At 35.1% G+C, this 24,036-nt stretch overlaps 1 protein-coding gene across 8 annotated transcripts in view; it reads right to left on the reverse strand.

The window, feature by feature from the left end:
• The window catches only part of EPHA5 (EPH receptor A5), a 325,775-nt gene that overhangs the window by 284,204 nt on the left and 17,535 nt on the right, over positions 1-24,036 (reverse strand). For all 8 annotated transcript variants that reach the window (XM_055139427.1, XM_055139429.1, XM_055139426.1 and 5 more), the window contains exon 2: positions 9,933-9,997. In XM_055139427.1, coding sequence (XP_054995402.1) covers positions 9,933-9,997 — 65 coding nt within the window. The remainder of the gene's footprint in view (positions 1-9,932; positions 9,998-24,036) is intronic.

Consider the following 24,036-nt stretch of genomic DNA (forward strand, 5'->3'; position numbering starts at 1 on the left):
CACACACTCACCCATATTTTTTGCACAGTTTGCTTTTCAGAATTAAAAAAAAAGAGCTGCTTTTCTTGATTCAAGAGAACTCATACAAAACACTAAGATGTATTCCTAATCCATTTTGAGAAATCTAAACCTGAGTTATCCCCAACTTCAAATACATGCCTTCTCTAACTCAAAGAAATCATAAAATAGAACAAAGTAACACAAAAACAAGAAAAAGCTATAAATTCCTGTTTTGAAGTGTCTTCTGTGTAGGACTAAAGCCTGTTCTTTCTCCCTTGAGCAAAGAGCAGGTTACAGTCTCCTTTTTAGTACACGGGTTTGAGTCAACATGCTGAAACTTCTCTGAAATGAAGGTATTAGTATGAGTTATCCTAATAGGCCCAAATATTAGCATAAGAAAAGATCTCAAAACAATATTTATATTCTTTGACTGGAAAAAAATGCATAGCAAAAATTAAAGCAGATCTTATAATACAAATCAAAGGTGATGCTCAGGAGAATTGAGAGGGCTGTCTACGGAGTGCAACAGGAAGTGGGAGAACTCAGTGGGGAAAAGACAGTTTCCACCAAAGCCAAGGAGGCAGCTGTCTCTGTAGTAATTCGTTACGAAGCATATGGAAAAATAGCAATAGTACAAGAGCATAATCAGCCCTCCACAAACACCATAAACATCAATTCTAGTCTCAAAAAATAGGCCTTGGAAATGCTAGCTAAAATTTCCTAGGAAATGGGATGTTTACATCTGTGCTTAGACTATAAGAATAATGAATATTAAATGTTACTGGATCAAACATTTTGTTGGAAAACTATATTGTGATTTGCTCTTTTATTATAAACACACTTTTAATTCAAATGAAATGTATACACAAATTTACTTTGCCTTTGAAGAAAAATATATATATTGTATTGGTATTTGCATTATATATACTAAATTATATATATACTAAAATGTATATAGTATTACTCTATATATACTAAATCATATATATATACTTTGCTGGGTTTTTTTCTAAAATTTACACTTGTAATTCATTACTATGCATTTTTATTTAATGGATATTTATTTTTATTTAATGGGTAGGAGAATTGCAGTAACGGAACTCTTACATTCATAGGATGTTTATTACAAAAATTCCCCAAAGTAATTATCTAAAACTTAAAAACAAGAGGCCATAGAAATAGCACAGGAGTAAATTATATTGCCTGGAACCCAGGAGATTTTGGTTTGATAGCCAATACTGATGATGATCCCCGGAGTACTGCCAGGCTTGATTTCTAAGCACAGGCCCGTGTGTGGCTCCCCCAAAACAAACAAAAAACACTGAAATAAGAGGCTGTCTAATGATGAAAATAAATGCTGCACCAAGCCACACAAAATTATGAAAAACATATAGGAATCTTAAAGGAAGTAAAGGAAGCCAAACTGAAAAGGCTAATAACACTATATAATTCCAAAAATATGTAGATTTTTTAAAAATTCTACACTGCATGAATGACAGTTGACAAAACAGTATGTCTTAGGGTACAATTTCACTTGTCCTCTAAATACATGTTACCACACTACAATGTGACAACTATACTCTCAATATCCTGGCGATTACAGTCCACTGGGGCCTCTTCTCATTAGATTTTCCCTACCACAACCCCAGAAACTACAGTTGGAGATTGAGTATAGTAAAAGCCAAGGATTTTCCTTTTTATTTTTTGTTATCTTGGTTGGCTTTCTTGCTGTGCATTTCAATATTCCACACATGAGTGAGATCATCCAGAATTTATCTTTCTCCTTTTTGCTTATTTTTCTGAGTATGATCTTCTCCATTATATTCATGCTGATGCAGCAAAAGACAATATTTTATTTTTTCTAGTAGTGGATGATATTGTATTATGCATATATACCACATTTCCTTTATACATCAGCTGCCATTACCCAAATGGTTTCTTTCTATAACATGGCTATTATAAATAAAGCTGTACTGAAATAGGCCGGCATAGATCTTTTTGAATTAGTGTTTTTGGGCTCTTGAACCTAAGGATGGAGTCTCATGGCCTAGTATAATTTTAATATATTTAGACATATCCATATGTCATGATTGGAATAAAACAAGACATAGAGGATAAGAAAATAGTCTGAGCTCATGAAATAAAAAATTGTGGATAGTTAAAATGACCATCCTAACCAAACTATCATAGACACAACAAAATGAGTCTAAAATTCCCAGTAGCATTGTTTAAATAAAGAGAACAAACATCACTGAACTTCTATTTAATGAGGAGAGAAAAAAAGCTTAGTCTAAGCAATCCCGAAAGAAAAAAATTAAAAATTAAAAATCTCAACATCAGATTATAATTAGCAAGTATAGTACTAAAAAGTATGGTGATGTGGAGTCAGAGACTTAATACAGAGGATAGAGATATGCACCGAGACCCAGATTAAATCTTCACCACTGCACCACTGCACAGCCTCCTGAGCACTACTGGATAGAGCTTCAAATGTCCTGAGCATCACCTGATGGGCCCCTGCAGTGACCCTGGTATTCCATGGCAGAGCAGCTTCCAGGAAACCACCATATCCTTGGGCCCCGGAAAGCAACCACCCACTCTGCAAGCTAAATACTAATAGGAATGGCCTTGGAGCCTCCTGAGCTCCATTTTGAGATTTCCTTAAAAGTATGATGCTGCATACAATCTAACATATAGACAGCAGGTTAACAGGAAGGAACTGAGAACCCGTAAATAAATCTTTACACATGTGGACAATTAATGTTTGCTAAAGTGCAAAGAGCATGAAATGGAGAAAGGAAACTGCACATTCACATACAAAAGCATTAAGCTGCTGCATGAGTTAACATCATGTATAAATCCAACTAAAAGTGGACCTGGACGCTAAGCCCCCAGCCATAACAATACATCTAAGGAAATAAAGGAGAACACGCCATGATATAGACTTCCCTATTCTTATGGGGATTTGACTATAATAACAAGAAAAATAGAAACAAAAATAGACAAAGGGAACTACATCAAATTTAAGTGTCTGCAGAACAAACAGACACCCAATAAAAAGAAAAGAAAAGCTGATCAATGGCAGAAAATATTTGCACACATTACACCTGATAAAGGGCTAATATAAAAGGTATATGAAGAACTCACAATACTAAAAAATAAGATCTCTGTCAAAAATTGAGGAAAAGAACTAAATAGACATCATCAAAGAAGACATATAGACAGCATCAGGCACATGGAATAAAGCTCATTATCACCTATTGCCAAAAAAATTATCATTAAAACAACAAAGAGGCATCACCTCACAACTTTGAGTACAGCCTCTATCAAAAAGCCTGGATAAATCAAGTACTATTGATGGAGTAGAGAAATAAGCTCTCATGCAATATCAATCTGAGTATATCTTGGTTTTGCTTCTGATAGAAAGAACTATGGGAACATAAAATGATTAAGAGGAGCATAGGGAATTTTCATAGCAGGGAAACTATGTGACGCTAATAATCCTATAGATATAGGATTTCATCTCTCTTAAAATGCATGGAACATACAAGAAATGTCCAACAAGATGTGCAATACCAGCACTCTTATGTAAACTACAGAACTTACTTAACAACAATTCTAGTTTATTAACTGTATAACAAATGTATCACACTAACGCAGCATACTAATAAGAGCAAAAATAGGGCAAGGAGGGTATTGAAGTGATGTCCAGAAACTCTGTACTCTGTGCTTTTTCTGAAAACCTTAAAAATAAAGTCCATTAATTCTTTTAAAATGGTTAAAATTTACAAAAATTAATTTTCTTATTTTGTATGGACTCACACAGGGCTGCTAAGGGTTGTTCCTGTGTGCTCAGTGCCTAGGGGATCATATGTTATGCCAGGAATCACATCTAAATAAGCTATATGCCAGGTAAGCCTAGATAAGCACCTTAACCCCTGTATTAGTTCTCAAGTTATTTTAGAGCCTAAAAATATATTACAATAAAATCTTATGACAACAAAAATGAAAGGATAACAATAGAATCCACCATGAAGTCTGCGAGTTAACTGTTATATACTTTAGCCTCATTTTCCTCATCTATGAAAAGAATGCTGAATCTATTTGATTGTAACAAGCAATATCAAACATATTATTATATGCCTGCCAAGGGGGCAAACTTGGAGGGTGGCAGGGGAAATGGCGGCTCTGGTGAAGTGTTCAGCTGGTGGTATTGGTGGTGGAACATTAAAAGCCTATAACAATTTTTACGCGGAACAACTTGTAAACCATGATATTTAAACAAAAGTAAAAAAAAAGCTATCTCTGTGAACACTGTCATTGTTAGTACTAAAAAACTTACATATGAAATAGTACTTTTTCATGACAAAATAATTAGACAGTGATATGGTACACATGTGCCAAATACATTTATTTTCAAAGGCTGGTTCACAAGCAAGTTCTGCGACCTTGAGTAAATGCTGTCACTGCTCTACCACTTTTCTGCTTACATAGAAAGAGAGAACTTGGCCTTGGATTACAAAACGTATTAAGAAGCATTAGGGGAAGAAGAAGTAGAGAAAGAAGGTCATACTGAAGTTTACAAGTATGACTGTAGAAGGTCACCACACTTTAGTCGTGGTGAAGTAGCTTTGTACATCATAACTAAAACCTTTAACACTTTAGGTAATTAGGTAATATTGGAACCATATTACCTAAACTATAATGAAAACTGTGTACAACTCCTGAAACATTTTAAAAATTAAATAAAAATATTAAAAACCTACCTTATCATATTGCTCTAATACTCTGATTAAAAATATTAAAAACCTACTTCATCATATTGCTCTAATACTTCAACACTATTGGAACCATATTACCTAAACTATAATGAAAACCATGTAAAACTCCTGAAACATTTAAAAATTTGATAAAAATATTAAAAACCTACTTTATCATATGACTCTACTACTCTAATACATTATTATCATTCCCAAAATAATTATGTTTCTCAAGTTCCAGAATATCAGGGATTTTTGTTTTCTTCCTAATTTCTACATAGAATGGGACCAGGGCGATAGCACAGCAGATAGGTTGCTTGCCTTTCATATAACCAACCCGAGTTTGATCCCCAACATCCCATATGGTCCCATGAATACTGCCTTCCTGAGTTCTGAGCCAGAGTAACCCCTGAGCATCACCAGGTGTGTCCACAAAATAAAACCAATTTTTACATACAAAAAAAAAAGCAAAGTGACTGGCACATTCTAACTGCCTAACGTATATACCTTGAAAAAATTTATATAATAAACTTTTATAAAAGTAAACCCTGGTAACACAGTTGTTAAAGCTATGTTCATAATTCAAAAGGAGCCTTGATTCAAGTGCCAATCATGTGCAAGCCTTGACTATCATGATAGAAACTGATACACACAGAAATACACCTATGCACAAAGAGACACACACAAAAAATATTCCTCCAACATGAAACACCGGACTGAAAAAGATTATGATGAAAATTAAATTCAAAAGATATGTCCTAAGATATGCTGAAACAAAACAAAAGGATGCCATTTTTCATGCAATAATCAAAAAATATTGGGGGTGGGGGAGCATATAGGGGTAGATTTAACTCTTGATTCTGTGCTCAGGGATCACTCTTGATGATATTAAGGAGATCATAAAAGGTTCTGGAGATCAAAGCAAGGCCAGTCATGTGCAAGCCAGGAGCCTTGACCCCTATATATTTCTTCAGCACAAAGGAAAAAAAATAAATTAATGATGAAGTCACTCTTGAAACAAAATAATTTTTTACATTTGTTCAGTGTTTTAAAATAATTGCAGAACAGTATAAAAAAATCCATCCCTGGCTGAGTAAAGAATACCAAGTAGAAATCAAGTCAGTCAGGATTTGTCTACTCTTAAAACAGCAGCTCTGCAGGCTCAGCTCCTGTCGCTTGATCCTCTCCTGTTCCTCCAAAGACCCGAGTGAGGTGAACCTTACACGTCTTGGAACTGAAAGGTAATTTCCCTACCTTCCAGCTGGGTCCTGGCAGCTTGTATTCCTGACCTCTGCCATTTCAGCAGGCCTACCTCCACATCTCCGGAACTGACAGCTCTTGTCATCAATACCTCACACAGTTCACATGTATTCTGCCTGTCGTTCGGTGAAAGCAGGAAGGGTAACTCTAAGCTTAATCCCTCAGTGCAACACCCAGTTTAATGCTTCAGAGACGCCCAGGACTAATTACGATTCACCCTCAGCATAGCAGGGCACTGCTGGCAACATAGCTAGAAACCCTCCAAGCTCAGTGAGCACAAATAACAGTAAATAAGACTCTGCAAACTCTCAGGTAATGGCTTTATGGCCATTTGGCCAAGGGTAAGAAATTATGAGAGGAAAAAAATGAAAAAAACTTACAATCAGAAGTGACTGAAATGAAGATGAGAGTAGGTGATATTTTATAAAAAGTAATAAAAGGTCTGAGTTGCTGAAAAATAGAAGTTGAGGGAAATATTGAAGAATTCAAACATGAGATAGAGAAAGCATCTCTAGAAAACAATAGATAGAAAAAGTTTGAAAGTAAATGAATAGCACATCAGAGAATTATAGGAGGATAAAAAAAGGAATAGTTAAAAATCATTAGAGTCCATGAGGAAAAGGAAGATGAAGTCTAGGAAATACAACCAGTCAAAGAAATCACAAATAAGGATTTCCCAGAGTTGAGGAGCTCAGGTAATGAGATCCAAGAGGTCCAAAGCATCCCTACAAGAATAGAAATAGAAAAAATAGAAAAAAACTCCAAGACTCATTATAATCAGAATGACAAAGGCCAAGGAAGAAGACAGAATACTGAAAGCAGCAAGCTCAAAAAGGGAAGAAACAAAGGAAAACTTAATCATAACATTATTTTAATTAGCCTATAAAGGCCTACAAGAGGATAAATGTATGGGATTTTTGAAAAACAATCTAGAGGCCAGAAATAAATGTTTTGTTTTGTTTTTTAATGGGGAAATAAAAACATCCTTTACAAAGTTTGGACTATTGGGATCATAGGTGGATATTTGTGTTTTCTGCAACTTCCCAAGAGTGATGAAATTGTAAGTCTCATATGAAATACTGTAATTTTTAAATGCTTAGCATGAGTTCTTAGAGTGAAACTCACATGCAACGACAACAACAAAATGAGGGATGGTGGACCACTTTCTAGCAGGTAGATGAAAGCTAAATAGCTAAACAACAGAAGTCTATGTAATGAAAATACTGTGCTAAGCCATTCTCTCAGGTCCACTTAGTTAATATTTTCCTGGTTTGATCGTTTGTTTGTTTGGGGTTTTGGTCTCACCCAGTGGTGCTCAGGGACTACTCTCTACTTAAGTGCTCAGTAGATGCTCCTGGTGGTGCTGCAGGGACCTTGCATTGCCTGGAATTGTTCTGGGCGTTCAGAACACAAAGCATGCATTCAATTGTCCGAGCCATCTCCCTGGGGTCCCATTTACACGTGAAAAATTATGTCTTGGCATTTTACGTCCCAATTTGCAAATTTAAAAATAAGGTATCTTTCAGATAAATATTTACTAATGATTTATTATGTATCAGGAACTTGTTAAAGTTTTAGAAATAATATGTAATGTAAATATGACATTAAACATGTTTGAGAGTATATAAACATAGAAAATATGAAAACTTTAATGATTGTTTCTAAGAAATAGGTTTGTTATGAGCATGGTTACTAGGGATGAATAATATTGTTTCTCATAGTATTTTGCAGTGTCTGAAATTAAATATATATGTATTTTTTTCGTGAAACCTAAGTTCACCAAAAAATGTTCTGAATAAAGAATATCGTTTTTGACTTACAATAATAAAGGCTTTCAGGCTGTGAGAGCTTTCAGTCGGATTATATCAAGCTAGCCTCATAAGCTTTCTTCAAGGGAACTAGTAGGTCAAATAATGTTGATTCTCAGGAATCAAACTCCCTGCTTATTCTGCCCACCCAGTGCCTGCAGTCTGCTGGCTTTCTCCATAAAAAGCAATAGTGTTTTTTTCCAAGTTACCTTAGAGTAGTAGAGACACAAAATAAAACAGAATCTCATATGGCACATAGCTTACTTTTCTAATAAGAATCATTTTTCTTGAATAAATGTTCCCTAGACTGCTCTGAGAATTTTGGTTAATTTCCAGAGTTTTGAAATATTTATTTAGACATTTACCAATTTACTCATGACTTTTGTGAAAGACAAAATTTTCAGAAGCCTTAACACAAAAACATTGGTTTATTTTCACACTGACACCTCATATTTAACTCAGATGATCTTAATAATCAATTACAAATGAAACATCCAACAACAATATATTAAACTATCTACTTTTATTAGAATCACATATTTCAAGCACTCATTTTCTTTAAATATAATTTATAAATGTCATTCATTTTGGTTTTCAAGATATATAAAATATGAAACCTGGATTTCATATTCATCCCTTCCTCATACTTGGACAAGTACACATTCCCCTAGTTTCCCTAAATCAATTAGTTAATGTTCAGTAGTCACATCAGATATACATACCAAAACTCATCACTCAAAAAAATCGGGGGGTCTGAAGAAACAGTACAGCAAGCAAGCAAGGCACTTGTTTTGCATGCTCCTGACCCAGTTTCTATTCCTGATACCCCAGAAGGTCACCTGAGGCCTCTGGCAGTGATGTCTGAGTACAAGATCAGGAGGAAACTCTGGCCAGCACTGGGGGTTCCCCACCAAAAGTGAAAATAAATGGAGAATTTTGAAAAATACACATTTAAAAATTTAAATGAAACCTACCATATCCTAGCAATTTTATAAAACTAAATCTTGAAGTTGTTAGAATAGTTAAGATGCAATCCCTAATATAAAAATTACATTATATAAATAAGGTAGTTTTGTTTTAGACATAGTTTAAATAATTACGTAATTCATCACCCCAAATTTATAGTTTCAAAGGCAACTACAATATTAAATTGTACTCACAGATACACTATGCAAACCTTTTCTGAAATACTTCTGAATGGAACAGGAAAAATTCAAACTAAATTCAAAGAGAACATTACATAGGTCTCAAGTTTTTAAAAATTAATTTCAACCCAACATCTCTGTCAATTTGTATAATGGACAATTTAAATTATTTATGCAACAAATTATTTTCATATTTAAAAATGCAAAGTACAACACATATTCAAAGATCTTCATAGATATATAGATGCTGGCCTCTATACAAAGGTTACGAGAAAAGAAAAGAAGGAATGCGGTATGGGAGGTAGATAGAGAAAGAAGAAAAGAAGAGATAAAAAGAACTACAAAAGAAAAACAAAATGTCAGAATTTAAAGTAATTACATTATCTTTGGTTATAAGTGAGTGGTACAATATTTTGGCTTATATTCTGGAGCATCTCACGGGGATTCAAAAAATAAAAATTTAAATAAAAAAGTATTAGGAAAATGCAGAGCACATACACACAAAAGCAATGGTGGTATTTTCAACTCTCACTCTATTACAACAATAGTTTTGTAAATAAAGAAGAAGTAAAAAGTTGATGAAAAATTTCATTAAGAACTTTAACATATCATCTATTATGAATCAGAACAACTAATCAGAAATATTTAGATTTCATTATAATGTAATTAGTATAGGAATAATATGCCTGAGTTTCTTATCAAATAGAAAGTTAATTTAAATTCTGCTTATTCAGCTTTTATAATAAAATTATTAAACTTCACATTTCTTGAACTGAACAATCTTAGAGAAAATGTTTACTAATCAATCACAAAATCACTTCCCTATATTCTGAGGTCCATTCCTATACATAACCTCTTTTAACAGCAAATATGTCCCACTGATTTTCAACCACTCTGACACTGAACATAAAGGCTACTCACAATAGTTTAAACTGTATGAAAATTTTCCTAAAACTTACCCCATTTTTTGGAAAAGCAATCCATCCCAGGTCCCCCATAACAGTACGTGAATCCAATAAATTCACTGAAAGAGAAAAAAAAACACAAAAATGAGTGAAAATATCAAAACACATCATAATTTTCATAGTATTATTAAAAGTGCTATCACTTATGCAAATGAAATTAGATCACACATTCATTTTGATGCATGTGAGGGTTACAATTTAAGGAATGTCATTTGGATGCAAGAGAACATGTGGTTTTTGAATAAGTAGTTGGAAAACAATCTCAACAAAGTTATGTAAACCTGTCATTAATTTAACTGCTTTCTTTTCAAACAAGAATGAAGGGAAAACAATTAATAAAATATGGACGAGGCAAATAGTGCCACGGTTAAAGTGCTTGTCTTGCACACAGCCTACTTGGCACCTGAGCACTGCCAAGGAATGATACCTAAACAAGGAGACAGGAATAAATCCGGAGCACCAACAGTGCTGTGCACGCACGCGCGCGCGCACACACACACACACACACACACACACACACCACAACACACACACACACAAACTCATTGCACATTAATGGAATAATAAAGAAAACTATGAAAAAAAGAAACAAAATAAAGTAAAAAAGAAAACCACAAATGTTTTTCTGCGTGTATGAAAATGTGTAAAGGCAAAGCCACCTTTTAAAAGTCTCTAGGTTGGGGGATTACGCTGCAGTTATAAAATTGTGGCTAAATGTATTGTTTTCTTCTAGAAAGCTGTTATGAAGCAATTAACAAATAATTTACATTAAACAGCAATAAACTATTCCCAGTCCTGTAACATTTTTTGAGATATTAACCAAAATCTGTAATCCAAATTGCAAATTTAATTAAGAAATAAATCTACACACCCTTAACCAAGCCAAGGAAATTGTAGCACTTTCAAGGTTGTTGTACTGTTAAATATACACTGCAGTCCGGAAGACAGCTTCTGCTTATTCATAAATATGGTCAAAATAAGCAGTTTGAAGAAATATCAACTACAATTTTTTAATGGGGCTTCAATTATGACTTTTTATGCTAAAAATATTTTAAAATTCTCAGCATTGATTGGAGTTGGGGCAATAGTACAAAAGGTAGGATGTGTGCCTTGGGTTGGTCCCCAGCATCCCATATTGTCTTCTGAGCATCACAAGGAGTAATTCCTGAGTGTGCAGCTAGGAGTAACCCCTAAGCAACACTGGATGTGACCCAAGGACCAAACACACACACACACACACACACACACACACACACACACACACATACACACAATTTCTAGAATGTAATGCCATCAATGTGAAAGGAAGTAATTGATAAGTATGTACATTTAAATGCATGTGTTCAACTTTCTCCTTCTGTTTCTGCCTCTCCATGTCTCTTTGTCTCTTTGTGTCTTTGTCTCTGTCTGTGTCTCTGTGTCTCTGTGTCTCTCTCTCTCTCTCTCTCTCTCTCTCTCTCTCTCTCTCTCTCTCTCTCTCTCTCTCTCTCTCTCTCTCACACACACACACACACACACACACACATCCTAACAGTTTAGCTAGGTTTATCCAGTATTCCGTATGAATCAAATTGGTTTCAAGTGATGTAATCAAACGGCTTTTGCCTTGGGTCTTTTTTGGTCATCTTTCCAATGTATTATCCCTATACCAAATAGATGCACTTGGCCCACTTTTGAGTAAGAATGGAAAGTCTTCCCAAAAGGAGATAACCGGCTTATTTCTAGCACTAAAGCTTTTCAAAACTACATTCAGCCCACTTCGCCGCGCCCGCAGCCCCAGTATGACTGAGGAAGACAAGGGAGCTGCTTTGGACACCAGCAGCCCGCCAGCAACCTGCAGTATGTGATTTGAGCGTTTCCGCCAGGCCCCCCGTGCGGGGGCCTGGTATTTCTCTAGGTTTTCCCATCTTATGAGCACCATAAAAGGGTAAAAGATTGTAGTGATAGAATTTCAGGCAGAATTTTCCCTGGACTTTATACAGAAACCCAAAACCGCGCGGCCGTGGCAGTGGCCGCGCTACCTAATGTCATCTAATCATCCCCAATTCTTTTAACCTCTCTCTCTCTCAATCCCTTCCTCCCAAGCACAGCGCAGGGTCCTCAGCTTTCTGAGTGCAAAATGGAGACACCGAGCTAGCTGAAACAGGATGCGCGCGCGCAGGAGACCCCAGGAGGGCGGGGGCGGTGACCCCCGCCCACCGCAGATAGATACTTAAACCCACCTCCCCCACTGTGCGTTCCTTTGGGCCGTGCTGTGGATCGAGCATGATGGAAGAACCCAAAAGCGTGCCCTTGGACTCCAAGCAGCCCACTGAATTAATTCCGGCACGGGATCAGAGACCCCACGGCGGGCCGCGAGAGTGGAAACTGGGAATTTTCCAATTCTTTTAACCTCTCTCTCTCAATCCCTTCCTCCCGAGCACAGCGCAGGGTCCACGGCTTTCTGAGTGCAAAATGGAGACGCCGAACCTCTCTCTCTAGGTTTCTCCATCTTATGAGCACCATAAAAGGGTAAAAGTTTATAGTGATGTTATTTCTGGTTGTACTTTCCCTGGACTTTATACAGAAACCCAAAACTGCGAGGCCGCGGCAGTGGCCTCGCGACCTAATGTCATCTTAGCATCAGCAATATGTAATGGTTCCTTCTTAATTGGTCGGACTTTTGTGGGAGATCCTAACAAGAATAGTAAGTCTTTTGCTGAAATATTGAAGGCAATCAAAGTTGTAGCCATCTCTCTAGACTGAACTAAGCTATATCCCCACACCGGCTGAGAAGAAATATCCTTTCTCGGGAAGAAACGCGGCGTGGTGTCAAACATAGTGTGATGTCCATTAAGCAAACAGACCTGGTGGCGTGGGAATGGGATATAAGGGGAAAAATTATGTACATGGAACAGCGGGATGCTGGTGGAATCTCGAGCTGGAGCCGATACCAGCGCAAGACCTTTGGTTCCAGAAACTGCTTGCAGACACTCTACTAGACTATCAACTAAGCCAGAGCCCCACGCCGGCTGATGACGGGAAATAACCATCCTCTTTGGTTTTTTTTTTCCCTTTGTCAGACAGCGTGGCGATTACTAAACAGGCGTGAACTCAGTGGCGCGGGGCAAGGGGGAAAAAGAAAAGTTATGTAACAAACAGCGGGACTTAATATCTCTATATTCTTAGCAATGGAGAACTATCAAATGCTTCCTTGGCAATAGGACTGTCTTTTTCTTTTTGGGGGGAAACCCCAGCAATGGTAGTGAGTTGTGTGTTGAAACATGGAATGTAATCGAGATAAAGTGTAAACGAAGTGAAACTTATCACGTACAAGGGTAGGGACTGGGGAAGTGGGAGGGGGCGGCAGATATGCTGGGGGGGTTGGTGATGGAAGATGGGCACTGGTGAAGGGAAGGGTGTTTGAGTATTGTATAACTGACATAATCCTGAGAACTGTGTAACCCTCCACTTGGTGATTCAATAAAAAAAATTAAAAAGAAAACTACATTCAAAAGCCGATTTCTTGAATTTCTAACAATTCTAAATATATAATTCTATCTGCCATTGTAAACCTAGGGAACTAAACAAATGTACTTAATAGACTGATACATATGTTAAATACTTCTCTAAGAAAATGCAAGGTGAAATTATGATGACTAAAGAATTAGGATCTTAACCAAATTTAGAACTTTCTGAATACTCATAAAATTTGTATTGTGTCTATATATATCATCAGTTTTTCATACAATGGATGCAAAAATATATCCGTATGTAAGGAACCAGAGATATAGTACAGCGATTAAGAGGCATAACTTGTAAGCAATCAACCCATGAGGATCACAAATACCACATATTCTCCCTAAGCATTGCTAAGTGTAGCCCGGGAATCCCACACAACACCATGCGTGACCTAGGATGCCCCAAGTACCACAAGAATGGTCCAGGAACTCTCCATACTCTCACAGCCATCCAATGAGCAACCAAATACATTGGTTGACATGACCCCTGCCTCCTGAGCACTGTTTGGTTGGCATTTACTCCCTAAAAAGTAACTAAATTAACTATATATATTATAAATTAATTGTTTTTGTAATACAAGTAACATTAAGGTAAACAAAAAATAATAATTATAGAAAACACAAATATGTGTAATAATTTAGGCATATGCTATAACATATATGTGTATGTATGTTCAATATACTTACCCATTATATTATTAGGCATGAGCTCTTCAATTAGAAAAATGCATGTGTATAGAAAATTTGAGTCATCTTTAGTCTACTTATATCATGTAGGTTTGAAGAACTAAAACACAATGTATGGCATTGTGTTTAGCAAAAAGGATCTTATTGAAATGTGATTATTTAAAATAACAAAATTAAACAAAAGAAATTTCAACCAAAACTATCACACAACCCACAGTATCACAAATCTACTAGTCATACAAATGTAATTTCAATTTTTATTCAATTAAGTCCATACTCCTATTTTCACTCTATTGTTGGCTTTTTTTCTTTAGGTTCCTCTGAGAATAAGGTTAAAGTAAGCATAAATGTCCTTGTCCTCATTTTATTTTTTCTGGGGCAGTAGGGCTATGTCTAGACAGGATGAAATACCAGGGGAGTGAAGAACTTAAGTAATTATGTTTATTTGTCTTCATTATTCATTTGACTCAGTTTGACATACAGCAACAGCCTATCAGACAAGATGAAAAGAGAGCAAAGAAGCAAACTAAAGAACTTTTACTGGGATAGCAGTCAAACTGAACTTAATCCTGCAATGACAAACTGAAGAGCAACAGAATTCTAGGAATACACAATTTCATTCAAAAAATAGCATTCCACATAGACCTCTTAATAAGATGCGGGTCTTGAAATATTTATTACTTTCCACAAAATCCCAAGTGCTTTTCTAAAATTCACTTACTACATTTTAACTAACTTTAAATTGCTATTATAACTATTGCTTTCTTTTAAAATATATTTGATGAAAATGAAGATATTAAGAAATAAAACTGCAGTCCAGAGAAAGTGTCATGGATAAGATATTTCCTTTGAAAGTGTCCAATCTGGGATTGATCCCTTACATCAACTATGGCCCCAAAGCACCACCAGGAGTGATCCCTAAGTGAACAGCCAGAAAAAAACCCTGAACACTGTCAGGTACAGCCAAAAATACCCCAAAACAAATAATATTGGACCCTAATATATAGTGTTCAATATTGAAATCCATTGATACATTCATGAAAATAATCACAATAATAGCACGTAATATTTTTATGATATTGTCAAAAGAGTTCTTTAACTATACAGATTAATAAACTTATTAAAAAAACACTTATGTCACAGCTCACCACCATCTAAAATTGCTTTTCTCCTGGAAAGAAACTGTTTAAGAAAATTCAAAATGCCAAGTATTTACATATTCTATTACTGATTGGATAATATAAAATAAAACATCACATTTCAATGTTTTGGGTAAATACTTCAGATTTCTAATAATTCAATTCTGCTCAGATAATACACAGCAAATTGGGATTTTTATGCTTAGTATAAATAGTTGAAATTATATAGAAATATAATTTAGCATAGTTTATAATGTACATGTGATGCAATTAATATAGACGCAGACATAAATAGACCTAGAAAGACATAAAAACAATAGGTTTAAATGTACATATAGTAATGCACATAAATAGACAAAGAGTGAAGAATTGGGAGCCTTTTGTTCGATAGTCCTATATTCTGCATTGCTACTTTTATTATGTCAAGTTCTTATATATAGTTTCCCTTTCAAAACTGCTTCTCTTAGATACTGTCTCTGATCTTCCTTTCCCTACATTCAGTAAAGTATTATTACTAATATTCTAAAGTGCTCAGTAGTTAACCCACAAACACTGAATGTACAGTTACACTGATTCTAGGAAAGACTGTTACGGTTGACTCATGCTTCTGACCAGTGGCTTGAGACAAATGGTTTTACTATGACTGAAATAGCTGGTCAATAATAAGATCAAGAGTGTACGGTTGCAACAACTTATAATAGTAGTTCTCAACAGGGACTTGTGATGATGTATATAGAAATCTGAATGACAAAACTATATGTGACAGTGTGTGTGTATGTGCTTTGTGTGTGTGTGTGTGTGTGTGTGTGTGTGTGTGTGTGTGTTTTGAGGGGTAGTTCCTGCCACAGTCATTTTATGGGAGGAAGCTGACATACAACTTGTCCACTGAACCCATAACTCCAAGAAAAACATTGATTGGGTCAAATATTATTAGTGCTAAATTGAGAAACCATAATATAAACTGGAATAAGATGTTAGAAAAAAATCCCTACCTTCACAATTATTTGTAAACAGTATTAGTACTGTGATTTTTGTTAACAGAAATTAGTATATCTGAAGTCAGGCCTCATGATCTAAACAGTAATTCTATTTAAGGAAATGATAGCAATGAAATTGATCTCATCTTAGGAAAAATTAAGAACATTCTGAATGTCAGCGCTTCTAATTATTTTTTACACAAAAAATATAACTAACATTAAAGGTATTCTTATCTATGTTCTACTAAATTCTCAACATTTATAAAACATGTCACTAATATTATTTATGTGTCAATTTTCAAGATTAAGTTAGTTAAATATTTAAAACACAAATTATGATACAATATATAGGAAAGTGAATATTCAGAAGTTCATTTCTCAATTTTATTACTGAATTTATTAAAAGGGTGGAATTGGAAGAAATAGAGTACTGCCACTAAGTTATCTTCTGTGCTACAATTACAGTAATTAAATTGTTCTGAGCAGTATATATGCTTGTTGTAAATTGCAATAAATACACAATGAGTATTGATCTTTATTGTACAACTTAATTAAAACTTGTCTGGGAGAAGCCACTAATGAATATAATTAGAGAAAATGTTTGATACCACAGTTACTCTGGAAGACATTAATTAGATAACAGAAATTTTATGGAAAATGTTTTCCTTCTATTATTTATATTTTAAAATAATGCCATGCCATTAAACTGAGAGACATCCTTCAAGGTCATTTCCCCCCAATCACGTATAATTACAGTGAAGATGGGCATATTGGTTGGAATTCTAATCAGTAATTAAGAAGACTGATTCTCCAGGAAAAATAGCTCTACAGGGGTCATTGAGTATGTAGTCTATGCAAATTCCTAAAGTTAATATGAGAAAAAAGTCCTCACTAATACAGGAACTTTTTAATAAGTAAAAATCAGTTAACTGCTCAACCAAATAACAGATGTTAATAGAAACTAATTCAAACTAACCTTAAGTATGCATTCATTTCATTACTGAATACTAATAATTTTAATGCTTTCTTGAATAGATAAAAGCCATTAAAATGTGGTTTTTTCTTTTCAGAATAGCCAAAGGGTGGCTGATTCATTATTTTTTGTTGATTTTTCAGGGGAAATAAAGTAGGACAAGACAATTAAGAATAGAATATGCATAAGAGTCCTAAGACCTTAACTTTGCACAATTGAACAATTAAAAGATTAATGTGACTTATTAATAAAGATGTGGTCTTGTTATGATTATAATTTTCAAATATCTATAATTTTTCTATGTCACTTTGACTCCCTGCTTCCCCTCTAATACCTTATTTAAACTAATAAAAAAATTAAAGTAAAATCAAAGAAAATCTAGTAGAAAATCTTCACATTGAGAAGTACATGTCTTGAGACTTGAAAGAATTGACAGGACAAAGCTCAAGGACACTGAATATTGCCCAATATTTAAGGACAGGGTCTAGAAAAAAAATGTGACCCTTAATAGAATGAGAATAGATAGCCAAAGGTCATATTCTTTAGTTATATTTCTTTTCAGTTTTCTATGATATTCACTTTAATGAAAATATACATACACACAGACACACACACAGATATCATTGTTGTCAAACCTCACAGTTGGAGAAGAAATCTGGATAAATAGCAAGATAGCACTCTCTTCTTCTAAAGTCATTGAATCTAAGTCCCATTACATATAGTACAATTTTGATGGATGTCTGCTTATTGACTTCCACTTAACAGTATAAGAAAAGCTACTAGATTCAATTAGAGTACACATTTAACTAATCTGTAGAAATAAACCCAGATATACAGCTGTACAGGGTCTCTCAAAGGTCCCATTCTGCACAGATGTGATTTCTTGCTTCCAGGATAAACTTTTTAACTTGACAACTGCTGCAGGGAACAAAGAACAGATGACAAAAAGAGTTCAAAGGAAGAAGGAGTGTTTCCCATTGGGATACTCAATTTGTAAACTTGGTAAAAAAATGTTATAGGTTTAGGGACATTTATAGATTTTAAGCATTTCTCATCTTCAAGGCGAGAATTGAATGTATTTCCACAATGAACAGAATAATTATTTTTCATTACCAAGCAATGTATGTGAGTTTTATTAGATTAAAAAGAAAATGAAAATAGGTATTCTGTGCTTACTATATGTCAGATGCTTTATTTGGGAATTTATATATGTTTTTAATCATCTCAACAACCCTTTCAAAGCTAAACAACTGACGGCTTGTAGTTCTGTGCACAGCTCCTGCAAGTAGAACCAAGCAAGAAGAAATCAGGAAACAATATTTAAGGCCTATATGACAAGCCATGAATTATAGCACCTGTATCTCTAATACCTGAAGACCGTGATAGAAACCCTACTCATGAATGAATTCATTTTACTATGCATGTACCACACTGAGCCTCGCTTCGGAAAAGACCCAACAGGACCAGGTAATTAATGAATTAATATGACTTCTGACGGACCATCAACTGCAGCACTGTAGCACTGTCATCCCTGTTGTTCATCAATTTGCTCGAGCAGGCACCAGTAATATCTCCATTGTGAAACTTGTTGTTACTATTTATGGCATATCGAATATGCCACTGGGAGCTTGCCAGGCTCTGCCATGTGGGCAGGATACTCTCGGTAGCTTGCTAGGCTCTCAGAGAGGGATGGAGGAATAGAACCCGGGTCAGCCACGGACCATCAACATTAACTTACAAGTCTATCATAACATTTCACACACTAATCCACAAATTATTTTAGTTTGTTCTAACAAAAACCTGTAAACAATGAACCTCATGAGCCAGAGAAATTATAAAGGGGTTAAGGCCTGATTCTTATAACATGTATGTTCTCTGATCCCTAGCACCACAATGTAATGGTCGTGGTGATGACTCGAGCAGCAGCGATCCCTTAGCATGGTCAGAGTGGCACCAAAAAGAAAAAAAAAAACATTTTACATGAATGAAATATAAAGTTCATATTCTGTCCCAGATGATGTTGTTCCATATTACTCTACCAAGCTCACGTTATCAAATGACTTGTGAACATTCCTTTAATTTTCCCAAAACTCCCTCACTTCCTACCCAATACATACTACAATCTGGTTTCTATACCATGATCTATCAAGACTTATGCTACAGAGTATAAGTACTCCACTACTCAGTCATGGAGATCTGAGTTCCTAGTTTGCCTTATCATGAGCAGCATTTCACCATAGCCCTGATATACACACACACACACTCATCATTTATTATCAATGACAATATCTTCCTGTCATTTTCCTGTCTCTGCCTGGATACTTGTTCTCATTATATTCTGTATTAGCTGTAGCAGACATTCAATTCTTGACTTTGATCAACACACAGCTTTTGAAGTCTATTGATGACTGTACATCCTTAATCAATGATTCTTGACTAGGATTTAGCATTGGAATGAAAAAAATGTTTTAAAAAACCAGACATGTTGGTACCAGTCCATAAGTACTGAATCTGATTGTTTAGGATGGAGAATGGCAAGTACATTTAGTGTTTGTTTGTGGTTGGCCAATTTTTAAAGAAATATTAGCTTATTTCTCTAAATACAGACCCCAGTGGAGAAGTTTTGATTTCCAAGTCTTGAGTTAAGTTCAGGACACCCCAAAGCCCAAGATCATTCCTCTCCTAAAAGTCCTATCAATTGTCTCCATTGATGAAATTTTCTTTGGTTATGAACACATTCACAACACCCAGTAATTCCAAATTTATCCAGTCCCCAAGCAAAATATCAAGAGTATCAAAGCCCTCACCCCACCCACAAACCACCCTAAGTGAGCTCTGAGCATAGAGCCAATAAGTCCTGAACAGCACCAGGTTTGGCCAGACCCCATCTGTCACCAAAATAAAATAAAATAAATCTATCTGGATTACCAGCAGAAAGGCAAGATCCTGCCACGGTCCTCAAAATACTCCAGCCAGAAAAATCTAAGTCATAAATGAGATAACACTACTCTTATTCAACCAACTGCTGTCCCATGCGTATTTTAATACAAGTTCTTCCAGGATTGGTCTCAACTTTTATCTCCAGTTTGACTCAGCCTTTTCTCTCCTCTTTCAACAGTTCAGCAATAGTGAATTCATTTCAATTCCAAGGATGTGATCTCACTATTGATTCAGTTCTGTCAAACAGGCTATGCAGATCTGCAAGGGTGGGAGGTTTTCAAGTAGAAAGGCTTAGTAAAGGAAAGCCCTGGCTGATTTCGCAGCTGCAGGGTTTGGAACTGAGGCATCTTTCTAGGGAAAATGAGGAAGGAGCATCATCGTGAGAGCAAAGTCTCCAGATCAAGGTCTGCAGAGTTAAGGGCAGGAAATATCTAGTTCCATATTATATAAGATAGATTTAAAAATGATCTAAATTTGAAACGTGCCTCATGTTGGACTTTCAGTTAAGTGAAAAAAAATCTATTCGGTTACTTAATCCAATGGTGAAGTGATTTTGTATTATTTGCAGAAGAAGACATCTAAACTTTTAAGTGACAGAATCTGCAGGCAAACCCTTAATCTCTCTACTCCACAATTCCTTCTTCCAGCATGTCTTGAGACTTCCAAACTTCTATTTTCTTAACCCCAATGACATTACCAATTGAATTACTTAATGTACACACTAAATATATATATTCGAAATAATGTCTCATTTTTTTGTTCTTTCCAATCTTAATATATTAACCTTTATTGTTAAGGTAACAATAAGGTAGCAACAAAATCCACTGACACTAAATTTGTCACTGACAAAAGTATGTTAGTATGTTTCTGTCATAGGATACAGGGCATGACATTATAAAACCCATATAGTTTCTCAACTGACTGTCTTGTCAGGTGTGATAACAAAACTAGTTAAATCTTGCCAATGATTTAATTCTAATGACAAATGTCAATGTTATCTTTCAAGTCAACTTGGAAATTATCACGTCACAGGATACACACTAAATCCATACACACAAAATGCAGCTAAAGCCATATCCCAAATTTATAGGTGTAAAATTATTCCTATAAATATATAAAAACCTATATTGAAAATAAATGCTATTTACATTGATTATGCATCACTGCACAGAGAATACATATTAGTCAAATGGCTCTGGTTGCTACTATGTGAAATTTTAGAAATAATTTTATGATGAGGATCTCAGTTCACCTATCTTTAATATCATTGATTGAAAGTAATAAAATTGCATGTGTATGAGATCAGTATAAGTGAGATATCTCAGAGCTAACAACTAATCCTTTGGTATGACTTTTTTCCCAGTTTACAGATGAGAAATTAAAGCTGAGATATGCCAGTGAAATGGTCCAACATCCCAGAGCTAATAAGTACACAGCTGAAATCTAAATCTCAGTCTATCTCACTCCAAAACATTTTCTTCTTTCTTTTATATTATATTTGTCCAAGTACTGAATTTACTGAATCCAAATGCTTATACATTTAAAACTCTTAACTCATGTACATTAAGGAATTTGCACAATCTATAAATTTTCAGTGGAATGTTATTGAAGCTAGTAAAACTATATATAAGATAAAAATCCTCAGTTATATTAATCAGACAAATCAGACATTTATTCTACTTTGGAAAACCACATTTTACTAGTGTAATCACTAACAATGAGTAGTAAGGTTGCAGAAAGTATGTAACAAAGAAATACAAATTCTGGTTTCTAAATTTTCTTTGTTTTTGTGTCACAACAGCAGGTACTCAGGGCTTACCACTGGCTCTGAACTCAGGAAACATGCCTGGTGGTGATTATGGGATCATTTGGGGTTCCAGGAATTTAATCCAGGCCAGCCTCATGCAAAGAGCCTTGCCACCTGAATATCTCTCCAGGTCCCTTTTTAAAATTTTTAAACAGTAACAAGTCTCACAGTGTAGACATTATTGGTGCCCGCTCGAGCAAATCGATGAACAACAGGATGACAGTGATACAGTGCAGTGCTATAATGCTTTAAGTCCTATTAGTTGGGAAAAACAAGGGAGTGCATAATGTGCAAATACACTTTGTCCTTATATGTGAAAAAGTACAAACAAAATGGAAAATGCATGCAGAGTGGGTTCTTCGAATGAATCTCTACTCCAGTCCCAAATCACCCCCAAATATTTACTTGGAACGTTTGCACCAAAGTGCAAAGCAATCTATATCACAATTAGCTTTCCAGCCTTAGGATAAATGATGATTAAATCTGAGCACTCATTAAACCAGACAGAAACTTGAACACATCCACAGTATATTTAAGGCCATGGAATTTAGAAAAATGAACAACCAACTGGGTGGCTAAGTAACTTTCTTTGTAAACTGAGTAAACCAATTTTTTCATTATTAAATTTGTATTATTATTTCAACCTTTCTAGTTTTATTCCAATATCAACTTTCCATAATGCTTTCTGGAATCTAAAACAGGAAATATATATATGTATGTATATGTATATATATTACAAATAATCTATGGATATATTATCATCAACTACTATTCATAATATAGACATGTACAGAAGGATATAGTACCCAGTATATTTTCGATAATCATAGGTAGTTGACAATTAACATGCTAATGTGAGGTTTAATTACCCATCTCAAAACTTTCAGCCATATTCATGATGCAGAAAATAATTTGTAAGCCAGTCTATTAAATTAAGATGAATTGTATATCTCAGCAATATAAAAAATTCATGATATACTTGTGATCACTGTCTCTAGTTGACCTGATACCTAAATCTTTCTTATTTCCTCAAAACAAAACTTAACTAGTTAGCTCTTTCTATTTTATAAAATGTGAAAAAACAGAAAAGGAAATAGAAGTATTTTCACTCTCTGTGATATTCTGGAAGACATTTTAATACTTATTAATAATCCACATTCATTCTTTTCCTCGGTATCAGACTCTCATTGAGTTTGAAGTGGCAATGCACCAAACGCTAGACAAGCAGTCATGACTGGACTTAGTAAATAATGATGATCATGTTTCTATGATCTTACCTGCACTGAATCTGGTGGCTTCGTTCCATAAGTATGGTCAATGAGATAGAAAGTGAAAATAGCTCTCCAGTCTAGTTTCGGGGAAAGTTTTGTTGTCCTACTTGAACAAATTCTACAGTTGACATATTTCTTGGTTTTTTGCTTATTTATTTATTTATTAAGGTTTGGATCCACAACCAGTAGTGCTCAGGACTTACTCCTGGCTCAGTATTCACAGATTCTCCTACCAGGCTTTGGGAATCATATGGAGTGCAAGGGAATAAACCCAGGCAAGCTGCGTGCAAGACAAATGCTACACTGGCATACAGTCTCTCTGGCACTGTACCTTCAAATTCTGAAATGGATATGGTGTGTAAAGAGACATTAGTCATCTTGAGACCATGAGGCAATAAGCTTGAAAGTAAAGAAAAAGTCTAATGATTTTAGTCCTCACATCATTAAGCTATGGAAACCAAACCGCCAGACATATTTTGAAAGCATAAAACATCTATTTGCCAAACGTTATTAAAAAATCCACATTGTAAATTGTTGATAAGTTTCTATATTATTTTTAATTAAATGTTACCCTACAATTCAGATAATGCATGAACAACTCAGAAAATATGCCTTATTGCCCTAATTTCTATTAGCATTCTCTGCAATGTTATGCCTGCAAAGAGCAAGCATAATGAGAGTTCATTCTTCAACAAATATTTATCAAATATATAGGGACACATATATACACATATACACACATATACACACGTACTAAGCACTAAGCACTAAAAACTAAGCACTAAGCACTCCTCTAAACCCCAG

This window comes from Sorex araneus, chromosome 5, assembly GCF_027595985.1.
Source record: "Sorex araneus isolate mSorAra2 chromosome 5, mSorAra2.pri, whole genome shotgun sequence".
Classification (NCBI taxonomy): Eukaryota; Metazoa; Chordata; class Mammalia; order Eulipotyphla; family Soricidae; genus Sorex; species Sorex araneus.